Source organism: Cucurbita pepo, chromosome 3 (assembly GCF_057944985.1).
Source record: "Cucurbita pepo subsp. pepo isolate OVF chromosome 3, ASM5794498v1, whole genome shotgun sequence".
Lineage (NCBI taxonomy): Eukaryota > Viridiplantae > Streptophyta > Magnoliopsida > Cucurbitales > Cucurbitaceae > Cucurbita > Cucurbita pepo.
The window spans coordinates 15,610,893-15,628,496 of NC_141800.1; the positions used below are offsets into that span (position 1 = coordinate 15,610,893).

Below are 17,604 nucleotides of genomic sequence, written 5' to 3' on the forward strand. Positions count from 1 at the left end.
TTAAATAATCTAGAATTCTCTACAGTAATTTTTTATAATCAAATTTCAATGTCCACTATTTTAGCTCTTAAAAAATTCTTAAAATAATCGAGAACAAAGAAATTAAATAAAATAATAATTAAAAAATGTATATATCTCTAGGTCAGGGAAGCCGAAGTACCGGGCAAACTTATTAATACAAAAAAAAAAAAAAAAAAAATCTTATTATAATTTATATATTTTTATTTGGCTCGGGTCAACTCGAAGGTTTTATTCCACGAACCTGAAAACAAACCGATTCAGTTCGGGTTCAGAAAAATGAACCTAACCCTACCTGAAATGCTAATCCAACCCAACCCTTATAGTTCAGGTTGAGTTGGTCCGGGTTGAATGTACACTCCTAACTATTATAAAATATTATTTTATTTACTAAGAATATTTTATATTTACATTTTATTTTATAATAATTAAATAATAATCTTGATCGCTATTTTCTCGGTTACTGTTGATGATTGAAGTGTAGCTAGTTGTTTAATCCATTTACAGTCTCACTTTAGCTTATAGCTTATAGTCTTAATAGATTCATGGTCTCGATGGTCAGGTTGTAGCTAACTCCTTATTTAGGCGATAAAAAAAAGGGAAAACAAATCGTGAGATAATAGATTTAAATGAGTGGAAATAGCGACCAGGAACATCCATATCTAACCTTGTCCCGTGAACTTTCCTAGGTAGCAAGTTTCAAATGAACATAATCATAAAAATAGTTGAAACGCTCGAGTAAACAAAGGGATATATGAATGAACTGAGACTACACTTAAACTATAGTAGTTTTGTGGATAAATGCTTGAGACAGACATTAAATGAAAGTGACCCTAATTCTGTTTCCTTCATCTTTCATGTCAACATTTTATCGTCTCGGTTTCTTGGTCTTAGTCATATTAAGCCGTTTTTCTGTCTCCTTGTATGTCCTTGTTCCTCCTAGTTTTGTTCCCGTTAAAATTGTGTTTTTTTTAAGCATTAGGGTTTATCATACTCATCTCCTCCTCTCGACCAACTCTCGTGTTTATCTGTACTAAAATCAAGTTCATTACATTTTTATCACTTCCCAACGTTTATTGTCAATTGTTGGATGAAAGTCCCACATCTGCTATTTTAGAGAATGATCATGAGTTTATAATCAAGAAATACACTCCCCATTGGTATGACACATTTTGGAAAAGCCCAAAGCAAAACCACGAGACTTTATGTTCAAAGTGGACAATATCATATCATTGTGGAGAGTCGTGTTCATCTAACATGGTATCAGAGCCATGCCAATGTTGGATGATGAAAGTCCCACGTCCCCTAATTTAGGGAACGATCGGAATACTATGGGGAAACCCAAAGCAAAGTCATGAGAGCTTATGCTCAAAGTGGACAATATCATATCATTGGGGAGAGTCGTGTTCGTCTAACATGGTATCAGAGCCATGCCCTAAACTTAGTCGTACCAATAGATTGGTTAATCCTAAAAATCGAACAAAGAACTTCAAAATATTGAAAAATTGAAATTTTTTTAAAACTTATAGATATAAAAATAATGAAAAAAAGAATACAATATTGTTAGCTATAAAACGGGTCGACCCACGGGTCACATGCAAAGGGTCGGAGTCTTGAACTCGTAACCCGTAGTTCTATAAAGAGCTCAAGAGCCGAAAATAAGAGGGAAGCGTCGCCACCCGGTCGCTATTTGGACGTGCGAGATTCGAACGCAAGCCACAGTAGATGATCCTGGCCGTCCAATTTTTTATCGATCGGTCCCTCTTCGTCGTGTAAATGGTAGATTGAGACGAGACGCTGCATTCGGTAACATCTCCAGTAGCCCTAGCGCCTCAGAATCCCCTGTGAATCTCTCCTTGAAGAACTTTGTTGTTCGTTCGATTGAGCGATTCAACGTGCCAATCATTTGGGGCATCTTTTAATTTTACTTCTCTCGTCAGGTCTTGACGAGGAAGGAGAAACATTATCGGAATTCGGATCTTTATTGAGGTAGATGTATAAAATTTTGTTTCTCTGATCATCTTGTTGCATTCTGTTTTTTTTTTTTTTTTTTGGTTTGGAATTCATTTGTTCGTTGGTTTGATTCTTACTTGACTTAAATGTAAGGATGATTGGGAAAATTTTGAAGATTGAATGAATGATATGAGTTTGAAGGAAATTTCATTATGGCATTATAAGATATCTGAATTTAGTGTATAACGGATTCTAGTGTTTATTATCTTGGCAAACTGAATAAACTTGGGTTGGAATTAAATTTTGTTCTCAATTTTGGTTAACCTTTGTTTATAACTCTATGTGGTACTTATTCATCAGTGGATAGGAGAGATGCTAGCTGTGTTTATTGAATACTGACTTCTTTGTGATCAATTTCTTGATACATTTTGAAGTCATGGAAACTGGAGAGTCTGCTCCCCCTTCTCTTGGTCCTCGCTATGCACCGGACGACCCTACTCTTCCCAAACCCTGGAAGGGATTGATTGATGGGAGCACTGGACTGTTATACTACTGGAACCCTGAAACCAACGTAACTCAGTATGAAAAACCGGTCTCTTTGCCACCACCATTGCCGCTCGGTCCTCATCCTGGCGTCTCTTCTTCCAAGCCTACTTCAGTTTCGGAGGCTCATTCAATGCCATCGAATGGTGCATTAACACCGCATGTACAGAAAAATCATCATGTCCCTCAACAAGAAGGCCAATCAAATAGCCAACTTTCTCAACAACCTGGACATCTGATGTCACAACAGCACAGTTCTGTTGCCGGTCAGGCAACTGTTAATCACCATCCTGGCTTGCAAATGGCACCAGATGGGCGACAAAATAGCTCACAATCGAACCAGGTCATGCAGCAACAGGGGCTGTTTGCAATGTCGTCACCGCATCTTGGCCAGCAGCAGGTCATGCATCAAGGTCAGAAAATGGCACATGCAAATCCACAAATGTCTCAGCATCCAAATCAGCAACCCCCGCAGAATCCAGGACAACCCTTACAGAATCCAGGACAACAAATACCACAACCATCAATCCAGCATTTAGGACAACCAAGCATGCAAAATCAAACGCCATTAGTTGGGCAGCCTCAAGGTCCGCAACCACAATATGGTCAGCAGCAGCTTCAGTATATCGGCTACCAGCAAAGTGTGCATCCAAGTGTGCAGCACAATTTGCAGCAGCAAGTTCAACAAAGCCCTTTAGGTCAACCATTTGGCAATCACCTTGAGCAGAAGTCAGCTTTTCTGAAGAGAGAGGAGGATAATATCCAGTCAGGAAACCAAGTTGGCTTTTCTTCTTCCCAGTTTGAACAAAGTGGTGGTACCTCATCTATTCATAACCTTCATCCTGGAACCAATTCTTCTCAAATGCAACAATTTGGTTCAGCATCAGACCAAGCACGACAATTTGGTGGCTCTCCAGGAAACATACAACAGCAGAATCCTGTGGTTCAATTGCAGCATGCAGGTACTGAATTGGCTCATCGCCAACATCATTCTAGATTCCAAGATCAGATGAGCCCAGCAGTGATGCAGGGGCAGCAAACTAGTGCTGAAAATTTGCCAGGTAGAGCTGGAAATGAATATTACTTTGGCAGGAATGAAGGGCCTGGCGTTGGTCCACTTCAACCAAGGCTTGCAGCAATACCAATGGCAAGGAGCCAGCAGGTTCTGCATTTCATGTCCATTTGTAGTTCTTCCATGTTTAAGTTTCTTTTTTGGGCATTGTTTAAGTAAGATTCAAATATGAGGGAACAAAAAACCAGATATATTTATTTTCATATCCTAAGATTTGTTCAAGCTAAAAAAAGTTGAAAAGGGGCTGGTATTTTGGGAGGACATTATATCATTGGGTTTTACATGGAAGATATGTAGTTACCTACTGTAAAGTTTTGTGAGTGAGGTTATATGTGGATTTTGATTAATTATGAAATTGGATTAGAGGTCGTTCCTACAGTGGAAGTCTACACTTGTGGAGGGTTTTTTTTTTTTGTATGCCTTGTATATTGTTCCATATTTCTCTTTTGAAGCTCAGTTTACTACTAAAAACAACTTTTTTCCTTGGCCATTACTTAGTTTTAGGTTAAGAGAAATGTTTTTCTTTAACTATGTTATGAGAAATAACACTTTCAGTGAGAAACAGAAAAGAATTGGAAAAGTCAGGTTGAGCAAAATTTTGTATCAAGTTTCCAAGTATTTTTGTTCTATTTGATTTATTTTTTCATGTAGCGTATGCAAATTGTCCTTTCTTTCAGGACACAAGGATGAGTGGTGTCTCATTTCCAACTGCAGCACCTGGCCATCCTAGTGGGACCAATTTTGCTGCTGGGCATTCACATAATATGTACAGCCATGGATCTGGTGGCCCACCATTGTCAAACAATGCTTTGATAGGCCCTCCTCATATTGGAGCTTCAGATGTCACTAATATGTCACCTGTTGAAGTTTATCGTCAACAGCATGAAGTAACTGCTACGGTTTGTATTTCAGCATGGATATCTTTTCCAATTATGTTGGTGTTGTAAATGCCATGGGCTGTTATAATTGTATCACTGACTACCAATCATGTTGTCCGTATTCTGTGGGAAAATCAGTGCGAAATTGTCGAGGTTATGTAGTGTCTTGGAAGTTGAAACATCACTAATTTTAAATGCAATTTGTGTGACTGACTTTATTCATTAGGTGTGCACTGTTGGTTCAATCTGTAGTAGTTAAGCTACACTTTCTTTTTTGGTTGTAAATGACCAGTTCAATTAATTTTGCAGGGTGATAACGTTCCATCTCCTTACATGACATTTGAGGCTACTGGCTTCCCTCCGGAGATACTGAGAGAGGCAAGTTTCATGATTGCTCGAACTTCTTTCAACTGGGTTGTGCATGAAAAAAGAGAATCCATGATCCAGCTTACTCATCTCTTCTGTTATTAATGTAGTCTTTACTCATGAGTTCTCACTTGTCGCAGGTGCGATATCTGCTCCGGAGGAGGAGCATATGTCGTACGCTGCACTGCTATTGCTACACTTGCACATGCAACAACCCCTTGATTTTTGGAGGCTGCAAAATGGGTGGTTGGAGCCTTTCTAGGGCATCTTTTAGTAGAGTGTTGGCTCTTTGACCAGATCACACCTGATGTGACTGAGATGTCTTGCTTATTGGCTCTGCTTAATATGTCTTTATTGCCATCTTTTGTTGCCTCGAGTTGCTTCTGTAAGCAACTATTCTATGGGATCTTTTGTGCTATTTCGTTTTTGTTGTTGTAGAACTCTATATTTTTAAAATGTATTTCACCCATGAATGCTTTTGGCATGTTTTAAACTTGGGGTTGAGTCTATATTTCCATCTTTGTGCCATAGATATATTCTGCTGGTTTCTCTTCTCCAACGCCAATTCAAGCACAAACATGGCCAATTGCCCTGCAAGGTCGGGACATAGTTGCCATTGCTAAAACGGGGTCTGGAAAAACTTTGGGCTATTTGATTCCTGCCTTCATGCTTCTTAGGCAGTGCCGGAATAACCCTCAAAACGGACCAACGGTGTTGGTTTTGGCTCCTACTAGGGAACTTGCTACTCAAATACAAGATGAAGCTATTAAATTTGGGAGGTCTTCCAGGGTTTGTTGCACGGTAAGTTTCAAATGTTGCCTTTTTGTGTCCTTGACTCATCTACTTCTGCTTTCTTTTTTTGTACGTTTTTTCTCCTTTTCATGGGTTAAAGCTCTTCCTTCTTTCAGTGTTTGTATGGTGGAGCCCCGAAAGGTCCTCAGCTAAAGGAGTTAGAACGTGGTGCTGATATTGTTGTGGCAACTCCTGGCCGGCTCAATGATATACTTGAAATGAAGATGATTAAGTTTAGGCAAATTTCACTTCTTGTGCTTGATGAAGCTGATCGAATGCTTGACATGGGATTTGAACCCCAAATTAGAAAGATTGTGAATGAAATACCACCACGCAGACAAACACTTATGTATACAGCAACCTGGCCCAAGGAAGTAAGAAAAATAGCGAATGATCTTCTAGTCAATTCTGTCCAGGTGAATATTGGCAGCGTTGATGAACTTGCTGCTAACAAGGCTATAACTCAGGTACCTTCAACAAAAATGTTTAATTCTTATATCAATTTTGATTGTTTCATTAATTAATGCACCATAATTATATTAAATTCCTCATAAACTATATAATTAATTATAAATTGCCCATTTAAAGTTCTGATCACATTTCCCTGAATAACCAAATATAGGAGTCTTGATACCGAGCAATCTTTATTCTCGAGCCTTAATCATATGAAGTTGTGTCATCCTGTAGATGATTTGTCATTGATCCCTTTTCTTCTCTCTTTTGCCTTATTCTCTCTCTCTCTCTCTCTCTCTCTCTCTCTCTCTTTTTTTGGGGGGGGGTGGGGGGTGGAGAACAGTATGTTGAAGTCGTTCCACAGATGGAAAAACAGAGACGGTTAGAACAGATTCTTAGGTCCCAAGAACGGGGATCTAAGGTAATAATTTTTTGTTCCACGAAGAGGCTATGTGATCAGCTTGCACGAAGTCTTGGTCGTGGCTTTGGGGCTGCTGCAATTCATGGAGACAAATCGCAAGGGGAGCGTGATTGGGTATTGAACCAGTTTCGTAGTGGAAAGTCCCCGATACTAGTTGCCACAGATGTTGCTGCCCGTGGGCTTGACATCAAAGATATAAGGTAGGCTCTCTTTTATGCTCTTTTCTCCTCTATGGTACGGAGAGAAAATCTTGGGAGTTGGGAATAAAAATTTGAAAGAAAATGGATCTGATGTTGGAGGGTTTGTATGCTAACTATCATATGATTTTTGCCCAAGTATGTACTTAGATATATTTATTTCATTGTTATGCCAGAGTGGTGATCAACTATGATTTTCCAACTGGAGTTGAGGACTATGTCCATCGAATTGGGAGAACTGGGAGGGCTGGAGCAACGGGAGTGGCATATACCTTCTTCACCGAACAGGATTGGAAATATGCTGCTGATTTGATTAAACTACTGGAGGGTGCGGATCAGCATGTGCCTCCTGAGTTGCGAGATATGGCTATGCGTGGTGGGCCAAGTTTTGGGAAGGATAGGGGTGGGATGGGTCGTATTGATGCAGTTATGGGCGGCAGTCGCTGGGATTCAGGAGGCCGGGGTGGCATGAGAGATGGTGGGTTTGGTGGTCGCGGTGGTGCAAGGGATGGTGGGTTTGGTGGCCGTGGTGGGATGAGAGATGGTGGGTTTGGTGGTCGTGGTAACATGAGGGATGGTACTGCTGGTGGACGAGGTGGGAGAGGTGATTTCTTTCCTACACGGGGTAGAGGACGGGGTTTCGGTGGCCCTGCTGGAGGTCATGTTGGTTGGGGAAGGGGTGATCGCGGCGGGCCACATGATAGGTTCAGTAGTGTGGATGGTCGTGGACGTGGGCGTGGACAGAGTCGATTTGATAATAGAAACGACTTCAGTAATAGGAGTAGAGGCAGAAGTTACAGCCGCAGTCCTGAAAGAGTCCGAACATGGGGTTACAGTCGAAGTCGCAGTCGCAGTGGTAGCCGTAGTCGTAGTCGTAGCAGTAGAAGCTGGAGTAGAAGCCGTAGCAGGAGTAGGAGCAGAAGCAGAAGCAGGAGTCGGAGTTGGTCCCGCCGTCACAGCCGAAGCCGTAGTCGTAGCCGTAGCCATGATAATTACGGGCGTTCGCGTGAGCGGAACTTCGATAGGAAAGACGACCAACCTCCAGAATCAGTAACTGCAACGTCTCATGGCACACGAAAGAGCGGTTTTGACGATAGAGGTGATGCGGGGCAGGTTCCTCCTGTGGCGGCCAGCAGTAATATGGAGCCAGGGAAACCAGAAAATGGTGCAGAAGATACGAGCGATGGAACTGTTAATGCAGCAGCTCAAGTAATATGAATCTTTATGTCCGTTGGTATACTCCCAATTCACATTCTCATTGGAAGATTCTGGCCAAGAAGCTTTTTAAGGAAAATCTAAGCATATGAAGGTTGAAAAAAAGGTGGGTATTTGGGGGACGTTTGGAATTGATGAGGGTATGGTGTATGAATATGCTATGCTGGCTGTGCTCGCAATCAGCATAATTTAATTGATAGGTTTATTGATAATTTTGTTATGAAAAATGAACCCGTTTTCAAACAAGGAGGAAATATTTTTGTCTCTTGCAGTTAATCAGATGGTTCTATAAAAATGTTATTGAGAAGTTGTTTTACTATAAATTTAATGGAGGAGATGCTTTAGTGGAAAGTGCTATGAAAATAGTTACTAAGTGTTTGAAGCGACGATAAGAAACAATAGAGATCGTTGCTCCATCTCGACGAGGTTCAAGAGTGAAGTTTAGGAGATGGAGCAACGATCTCTATTGATAAGAAACAATAGAGATCGTTGCTCCATCTCGACGAGGTTCAAGAGTGAATTTTAGGAGATGGAGCAACGATCTCTATTGTTTCTTATCGTCGCTTCAGGAACTACTTAATGTCAATGATGGCAATTATGTGCTGAGCCTTTCACGATAGGTGGTCTATACACGCATCAAAGTTTTGACACTTTGCCCACGCCAAAAGACATTCTTGTTCATAACGTCGTGAACCAACCACAATCTATAAAAACTTATTTTTCTTAGATTTTTATTAACCGTGGTGGCACCCGAGAAATTTAACTTTATTTCGTTTTTTTAATATTTATTTTATTGAAAAGGTGTGATAAATAATATTTTTGAATGGCAACATAAAACATATCATATTTGTAAATATAGAACCAACTATTTAGTTTTGCCAATATGACAATTTTAAAAATAAGATTTTCATCTTTTTGTTATTTTATTTCGTTATTTTTTAATTTCAGTGATATACCTAATATAACTTGTGAACATATTATAGAAGATCTTGAGTTGATCTAAAATCAAGTAAAACTAGTTATAAATCACTAATAGATTCAAGGACTAAAGTTCAGAGTTTTTAATTGATTTAATCCAAAAGTTTAGGAGAATAAGGTCAAATAAACATAATTAAAAAAGACACATGGCAATAGGTCATTGGCTCATGTGAGTGGTAAGCAGAAAATATTACCCTTTATTGATTTTATTCAATTGATTTTGCCACCAGAGGAGTGAAGTAACAACTTGCATCTAATGAACAAAGGAATGGGCACGCCCAACTCTTTATTCCATAAAAAATTTCATTTTCTGTGGACTAATCAGTCTCATCCTCTCTATTATGCATCTACATGATCGTTTATATGCAACCAGCTATACAAGGGTCGCGCAAAGGCTATACATTATCTGGAAACCTGAAGCTGATTGCTGCAGAAACAAACTCGAGTTTAACATATCCTCCATATGGTTCATAAGTACCTGCACACCCAAGAAAGAGAACTATCAATCAATGAAGCAACCCATTTAACATGTAATGCATGAGAAGAAAACTGATCTTTAAATTTGTTCGGCTCAAATGATCTTCAAATGAATTCCGTGGTTCATTATCATATGAATAAGAATAAGAATATTTAACACTTAAAACTGTTAAAAATCAAATTCCTAAGAATAGATACATCAAGAGGATTGCCTTACTGTTCAACTCTCATCAGACTATGCAGTGCTAGCAGGGATCTTAGCTGTGAACTTCACCGTTCCACAAGAGTTCTGAAGAAAGTTATGGAGATACTATTCCCTAGTGGCTTCTCAAGATGAGGAGCTTTGTAAAAATCATTTACATCGCAAGCACTGAATCAGTAACTGCTGCTGCCAAAAGCGGAACTGAGAGTGAAAGGAACAGACGAAGAAACCTGCTGGGGAGACCAGCCAACAGACCCTTCTTTCGGAATATAGTCACCAATGGCACCCTCAGCAATGGGTGAATATGGCTTTCTTACTCTTATTATTTCCTGAAACAGTTTGTAAAGATTTTGGTTTACGGTTTACAATACAATCCCAACTAGTCATGCAGAAATTCATTATATGAAAAAGCCCCAAAAGATCTCAGTTATTCAATAGTGTTACTATTTCTCTTTCCCCAATTTCTAGATTATTCTCAATTCAATGAACGAATTCTCTGTCGAACACAAGAAAAAGCTATTATATATATATATATATATATATATATGTATGTATATATTTCCATGTTTTAGCAGCCTGAAGTGTTTGTTAATTTTTTTTTTCCATAACATTCTTGTGGCTAGGATGCTAGGGAAGACTCTTCGGGGTGCCAACAAATACATCAGACATTTATTTTGGCTGAATTTGGGTTTATGGAGATGGGTTTCATTGAATCACATGTTAGCCTAGAAATTTACCGGATTAGTAGAATCACCGATCCAAGGTCTCAAAGTCTAGAAAATAATGAATGAAAGTGCATCAGATACCAAAATCTTAGACTATAAGGAATTGACCGGATGTTGCGAAGTATACCACACCATGAGAAAGAATGGATGTTAACTACCATGATAGGTTCTCAACAGTGGAACTTATGAATAAATATTGGCATTATTGAATAGGGTTCCGAGACAAAGCAAACCTTTGGTTGGTTTTGTCCATAGGTGTTCATTGCACGCTCAATTGAGGCATAAACTCGAAGAGCTTGGTCAGTGCCTCGGCCACATTTTACAACATAAGCATGGTCCTTCATCTCGGTTGATCGAGATTGCAAGTAAAGGATGAGACGAGAAGGGGGAGATTTTGGATGGTCTTTCTTTCCGTTCGAAAATTCCATTGTCACAAGGTCACCCCACAAAACATCCCATAAAACAGAACATGCATCTTTAGCTGGGCTGAACTTCCTCTGACCAATGATGGTGGAAGGTTGCTGTAAACAAAAGGAGTTATGGTTTTCAGGTAATTGTCACGTACTGAAGAGAGGAGGCACTAAAAGTACTAAAAAATTAGCTAGCTTACTTGCATCAATATGACTCTTCTATGAGTGACAACAAGTATTTTCCCTTTGGGAAGTAAAAAATGATCTTCATACGCATCTGATAATGCAAACTTTCCACGCACTTTAAACAAATCAACCTGTACAAAAAATGATCCCGATTCTGCCAACTGCAATATGACCTTCACCCAGGAAAAAGAAAAATTGATTAGTGTTCCAGGCAGGTAACAGGAAAGTCATAAAGAAAAAATCTTAAAAAGATTTTGCCGCTTAAAGGAAGTTTATAAGGACATTTCACAAGCATAGCAACCAACAAGAATAATGGTAAAGTTCGAAAATTAGAAAGAACCCTGTAATCTTAAGCAGTCTGCAATACTATTGTTTAGGTTGATAACATCATTCTCGCAGGGAATCACGATAGAAAAAATAAAAACTTAAAAATTTGCTTGATAAAGACTTCGAAAGAAAAGACTTAAAGGCATCTTAAGTACTTCCTAGGATAGGTTCTAAAAGAGGCATATCTATGTTAAAGTGAAAATGTCATAGATTTATTGAAAGAAACATGTATTAAGGGTGAAAATCGGATCAAACCTCAATGGATATAGATCTAAAGTTCATGGAAAAGAAGATAAACTTCCACTGGGGCAAAAGAAGGTACCGATGCCTGGTTGGTAAGCTTATCTATCTTTTCCTACCTTCATCCTGATATCAAGTTTGTAGTTATTGTGAATCTGTTCATGAACATCCACCAAAAGGTTTATAGAATCATTGGGTCCTTATATAAGAACTAGAGGTGAGGGAATTTTCTTATAAAAACACACAATGACTTATCGATTCAATTCTAAGATGGGTATAGTTCAACAATTGATAGATGATCTGCTTTTAGATGTTGCACTTATGTTCGGGATGACCTAGAAACCTTGCAGAGCAAGAAACAGTGGGAGCAAAGTTGAGGTTGAATTAGAAAGGGATGTGGCTATAAAGAATTTTCCAATAACAAAATATTCTATGAATGAATCTATGAAGATATTCCTTGTCAATCAAGTTTCCATCAATGTTTCTATTTTATTAGTATACTAACAGCAGTCCAATTCGTTCAGTAAAGTAACTTGGTGATGACCAGCTAAACAGTACCTGTCCTTGTGCTTTATAATTGTCATATGGTCGAAGCAAATTATCACCACTAATTACACGAGGCAGCCTCCTTCGTAGAAGTTGCTCATCCGAAGTGATAACAGAAGCTATCTTCATTCTCACAGCATTAGCACCTTCCGTAGTTTTTGATAGAAGATCTAAAACTCCACTCACTGGCTGTGCAGCTGCGCCTATTATGCCTTTTCCAACGCCCTGAACAAAGCCCTCAACGCCAGAAGTTTTTGCACCTTCAAGAGGCTTTGTTAATATACCAGTGACTCCTCTGAATAGGCCCTTGGCCAGAGCTCCACCTCCTTCTCGGATAACATCACCCAAATCTTCTACACCCTTATTCTCCTGAAAAGCAAACATATTAGCCAAGATGTTCCAGATTTTTAGGAAGAAGAAATGCCGGAAACGTAAGATACATATTAAAACTGAAGATGGAGCCTGCATACTGTTCTGAGAAACCGGATTAATGTGGGATTTAGCTTCACCAGAATTTTTATTTGACACAAAGCATGGTTTTGAAAATGGATTATGTCAAGTATCAATAAAAAGATTAAATTTACAGCAATCCACCGGCTTAAGATTTTGGGTTTAGTGATGATTTAATTTGGTATAAAACAGGAGATCTTATGTTCAAACTCTCGAACTGTACACTGTTTTCTCAATTAATATTGATTTTCCCTTCTTGGACATTCTACAAATTTCCAAGCCCACAAGTGAGGAGTATAACAATATTGATAAAAAGATTAAATTTATACTGTAAATTTGCTTAAGCTTTTTGGTTCAGCAGTGATTTAACTTAATATCATTCTCTGCTAGAGCAAAAAATATTTATTCAAAGTTCAATCAGTTTTTACCTCGCAATAACACATTGTATACAGCTAGATAGCTACCAAGACACCACTTAAGTAGAATTTGTTGATTAAATCTAATGGTTTAGTTTTAATTTAATGCGTGTGCATACTGTATGATGCTCATGCATGTATACAGTCCAAAACTATCTGTGGAATGAAAAGAAGATTTCGTTCATGAAGATGCTTGGCGAAGTATCCTATTAAAATTTGAAGAAAGTTCCTGGTTTTGTTCCTTTCAAAGGGAGCATGCAGATACGAGGACGCAGATCTCTAAGCAAACAATAAATGTTCCTTAATGTCTACAAGTTACTTCACAAGTAGCAATGTTTCAAATCTGCAGCACTATTTGAAAAAAAAAAAAAAAAAAATCAGTTATAATATTTTTACACACCTGCCTTTGACGGCTTTGTATGAACTTCTTGTCCATCGATAAGGCAGCCACACCTTTACTCATATGCCCAAGTGCACTACTTGCATTACCCAGTATGTCTACACCTGAGAGAAGTTGAAGAGGTTGGCTAAGGAGATCCTTCCGAATGCTTGATATAGCACTACTGACCATCGTACTCTGCCTCATGCAGACATTCTCACGAAATCTTTGATTTATTCTAATCTGATAAAAGAAAAGAAAAGAAAAGAAAAGAAAAAGGTGAAGAGTTAAGTTCTCAGATATATAATTCTGAAAAGGAATTTGAGACCTGAGAAGTTATAATTCAAAAATCACAATAAACAAAAATGGTACACCGCATTCAGACAGTAGATTAATAAATACGATAACCAACTCAGCTGTTTGATAACATCAAATCCAACTGATGCACTCAATCCAACAGAATACATCTTTACTTTGATAATAATCGCCCAAGTGGGGAATTAGTCCTACTGCTAAGGTGGCCAATTTTCTCTCCTAACAGACAAAAAACACACAGAAAAAGGTATTCCCCGTGAAATAAGTTTTTGAAACCCTAAGTCCCTACTCTTTCTCCACCTAACACTAACCTTAGTTTAGATCTTCCCACAATCCGTAGACAGGGGACTGAAATGTGGTCCCTGCATCCAATTTTTAAATGTCACCTGTGACAAGTTCTCATCATGCAAATTGTTCACTGTTGAAATTGCATCATGCAATCCTATTTCTTAGCTTTATTATTTTAACGTGAGAGCTACTACTACTATGTCATCATGAAACTAAACTTAACCACTACGGGTTGACCTAGATGTCATTTGATAAGAAAAAGAAGTAAATGTACTTTTCTCAAGCTACTTAATTGGTGCCAACATAGGATATTAAAATATTATGAATTTTCCAACATGAAAAGGTTGGGTAAACTGTCCCATGAGATATATCAAGGTGGCATAAGTTGGCCAAAAACAATCATGGTATCAAAGTAGAAAATGATAAAACTGAACTGATAGATATTTACAAACATTGTAAAAAAGTTTGAGAACAAGGTAATAAAACTATCTATGTGCATGTATTTAATCCATCATCCAATGAGGTAATAAATACAACAAGAGGAGCTGCAAAAAGCTGACCTTCAAGAAACTAGAGATGTTGGGAGCAATACACATTTTCAACTCCAACTGAAAGGGTAATATTTCTTTCCCTATTCATTCAAATTCACTAGTTTACCATGTATTTGTTTTCCTTTATTGGAGAAAAATATATTTCTTTATCAGCATAGCATTCTCAGCTACAGATCCTCCCTTATTGCCGTTGATTTACTAGTTTAAAGTTCTTTCTCCATATTTCAAGGCTATAATTGTTAATTGTGCAGAGAAAAACGTGCCAGGAAAGTACTCTTCCCTTTGTTCTGGCATCTCATTCAAAATCCACCAAGTATACCACATGCTTCAGCTTCTATATTATCTAGAAGAAATTGGAAGTACAAAGCATCACATAAAGAAAAATCATAAAGCGTACCGGCATGTTCTCAGTATTCCCCAATGCAGTCATAAGCGAGGACCAGAACCCAAGAACACCTCTTGGCCGTTGACTGGGTGACATAGCCATAGAGAGTCTAAATCGAACTTCTGATATGTGAAGAACTCTGCATTTCCAAGTTATATTAAGAAACAATTCGGAGAAAGCAGTTCATATAAAACCACAATCCAAACCACAGAATTAGACAGATAACGCACCTTATCTGAATAACTGGATCCACCGAAACAGCAGTACTTCCAGTATCCTGTAATCTACTGAGGTTAACTAGCTGCATCATTTCATGAAGGCGCCAAATTATTGGTTCATGAATGTTGATTGAAAAGGCATAACTTTCAGGACCCTGAAGCTCCAAAAAGGGAAGAAATTCAGTTTCAATGGTTGATAAATCCTTTTTTAAATATAAATTAACAGCACTCGAATTCTCACATGGAAGCCTATATATGGATAGATACAGAGATCCATTGACCCATTTGATTGCATTGTCACTGAAAATTTCAAGATATAATCAGTCTCCTCCCCAACTCTCTGTGGTCTGAAAAGAACTGGCATTGGAGTCAACGGCAACTGGTTATCAACTTGTACTCCAGACATTCTAAGTTTCAACCTGCATCAAACAAAGTACCAAAACATGTAATGTTTAACCAACATCATCTTGGAGGAACAAAACACAAGTCCAACTCTCAGAATCTTTAAACCAAGCGACTTAAAATCCAATATTGGCTCCAAGTATTTAGAGTTTCATTCTACCTGTAACGTTAAGACTAAATACAAGCCTCCTATGAGATCTTATTCAAAAGACAACTAAGTTGAAGAATATTCGAGGACAAAAGCAAATGAAGTTTTATTTTAAAGAAAAAGAAGAGAATTAAGATATATATTTGTTTAAATCGAAATCAAGACTACTGTCAAGTATTGGAAAGCTAGGGGAGGTATAGTTGATTAAAACCTAAACAAAAATTTCTAGAAGTAGAAATTCGAGCAATAACTTTGCTGAATAGAGACAACAGCTTAATTATGCTAATGCAGGAAAAAAGAAAAAACTTTTTCTGTATTTGGCTTTTAGACATTGAAATTCAAGAAAGCATAGGGAATGATATTAGATGTCAAGAATAGATCTGGACTGTCAAAATCAAGGGGATGGTTCATTTTGAATACTATATAGATTGAGGAAAACAACATTACCTACTGATACCAGAGTCCAGGCCTGTGGAGTATGCTAGAAGAAGATTTTGCACAGACAAATATAATATCTCCTCTGGTGTATGGTCAACCAGAGATATTCCAAGCTCAGCTAGTTCGATAATAACGTGATATTCACAGTTTGAGATGGAAGCAGATTCTGAACTATAAAAATCAATTCTGTGAGGATTTGATAAAGGTGGTAAATGACGTCCACCTAAAAATCTTCCAGGTTCACTTTCTGGCATCCAATCTCTAATAAGAACAACATTAATTTTCTCCTCTTTAACTATAGTAACATGCAAAGCCTTAGAGGGTCCACCAGAGTCGGAAACAGGTTGATGATCAGAAATTTCATCAATATCGTACTTGTCTGTTTTTGATGACTCTGAACCATCTATTAGAAGTTCCAATAGGCGCCTTCTACCTAGATCTTCCCAAATAAAAGAAACAGCCGTGTTAGGAAGAAGCAACTTCCAGGAATCATTGGTACCATCGGCTTGCCGAAAGCGTATTGGCAAAAAAGCTGAACGATTTTCAATCCTACATGTATAAACACATCATGGAGCAATTACAATCTTGTACAAGTTCTAATTTTATAAGAAAACTTTGCTTATTAGATTAACTTACCTGTAAGGTCCAGATGATGTATTGGGACGGAAGATGACTTCATAGCGTGAGCACTTGGCTCCACTCCTCACTTCCACCCTCACTTGCAATGGATTATTTCCACCATCTTTTTTCAATAAAACTCGCATCATACCTTCATTATAAAGGCTAAATGGAGTGCTCCACTTGTACCCCTCAACCCGCAGCTGAAGAGAAAAAAAATAATACTTGATTAATGAAAGTTTGTCCGAGATATCATAGCTCTCTTATTTTGTTATGTATTCTGTTCTACGGTGAAAACCTTCAAGAGTTCAACTTTAGCATAAGACTGCCATCCAAAGGGTTTTGGAGGATCATAAGGATGAAACCATGTTGATAGCTGAGAATCACACTGCTGCAAACAGAGACTGCATCCGAGCCGATTAATAAACAATGTGTGAGGCTGAAAACGTACAACCTGAACAAGAAATCATAATTAAGGCCTCAATTGCTTAAAAATGACTCGGAATCAAAAGGTAACAAGAATAAGGCTACAGTAAGCTGTGTTGTAGCATCAGGACTTTCAATGAGTGCAGAGTCAGAAAAAAGACAGATCCTTGGAATCCTTGGACAGGGTAAGTTAGTGTTTTGGTCAGTAATTGTTGTTTGGAGAGATTCCAGCCCTTCCGAGCTGGCTAGAGAGCTCGTACCCTCCATTACTTCCATTGAAATATATATGTAGAAATATAAGGAGATACACTACAAAGCTTCTATCCTTCGGGTTGACTAATCTATTTATCTCATAAATGCTCAAATGCAATTGCAATAAGTCTCACTTGGACCAACTCATTTTGAAGCTGCACATAAAATCTTGAGATATTTGACAAAACACCAAGTAAAGGTATTATATTATTTCACAAGTAGAACCAACTTCAAGTTATTATATATATATAGTAGCCAGAAGTAGTGTTGAAACAGAATTTAAAGCCTTAGCTCAGCAAACTTGCAAAAGATATGTGAA

The 17,604-nt window shown here is 38.1% G+C and overlaps 2 protein-coding genes across 3 annotated transcripts in view; one reads left to right on the forward strand and one right to left on the reverse strand.

The window, feature by feature from the left end:
* The first annotated feature begins 1,686 nt into the window (after positions 1-1,686).
* LOC111790432 (DEAD-box ATP-dependent RNA helicase 40) lies at positions 1,687-8,184 on the forward strand. Its single transcript, XM_023671319.2, has 8 exons — positions 1,687-2,007; positions 2,406-3,676; positions 4,264-4,485; positions 4,774-4,842; positions 5,362-5,631; positions 5,739-6,089; positions 6,419-6,696; positions 6,870-8,184. The coding sequence occupies exons 2-8, from the start codon at positions 2,408-2,410 to the stop codon at positions 7,909-7,911; spliced, it is 3,501 nt and encodes a 1,166-aa protein (XP_023527087.2). The 5' UTR covers positions 1,687-2,007; positions 2,406-2,407; the 3' UTR covers positions 7,912-8,184.
* Positions 8,185-9,063: 879 nt separating this feature from the next.
* LOC111790806 (calcium-dependent lipid-binding family protein) overlaps positions 9,064-17,604 on the reverse strand; it is a 67,930-nt gene continuing 59,389 nt past the window's right edge. The window contains exons 53-64 of one of the 2 annotated variants that reach the window (XM_023671868.2): positions 16,906-17,061; positions 16,626-16,810; positions 15,999-16,538; positions 15,243-15,420; positions 15,014-15,156; positions 14,796-14,922; positions 13,266-13,487; positions 12,012-12,368; positions 10,901-11,059; positions 10,524-10,811; positions 9,581-9,894; positions 9,064-9,364 (exon numbers count right to left, since the gene is read on the reverse strand). In XM_023671868.2, the coding sequence (XP_023527636.2) occupies positions 9,739-9,894; positions 10,524-10,811; positions 10,901-11,059; positions 12,012-12,368; positions 13,266-13,487; positions 14,796-14,922; positions 15,014-15,156; positions 15,243-15,420; positions 15,999-16,538; positions 16,626-16,810; positions 16,906-17,061 (2,511 nt within the window). In that variant the 3' untranslated portion in view covers positions 9,064-9,364; positions 9,581-9,738. Of the gene's footprint in view, positions 9,365-9,575; positions 9,895-10,523; positions 10,812-10,900; positions 11,060-12,011; positions 12,369-13,265; positions 13,488-14,795; positions 14,923-15,013; positions 15,157-15,242; positions 15,421-15,998; positions 16,539-16,625; positions 16,811-16,905; positions 17,062-17,604 lie in introns of both variants that reach the window. The other variant, XM_087122269.1, reaches the window with a different exon arrangement.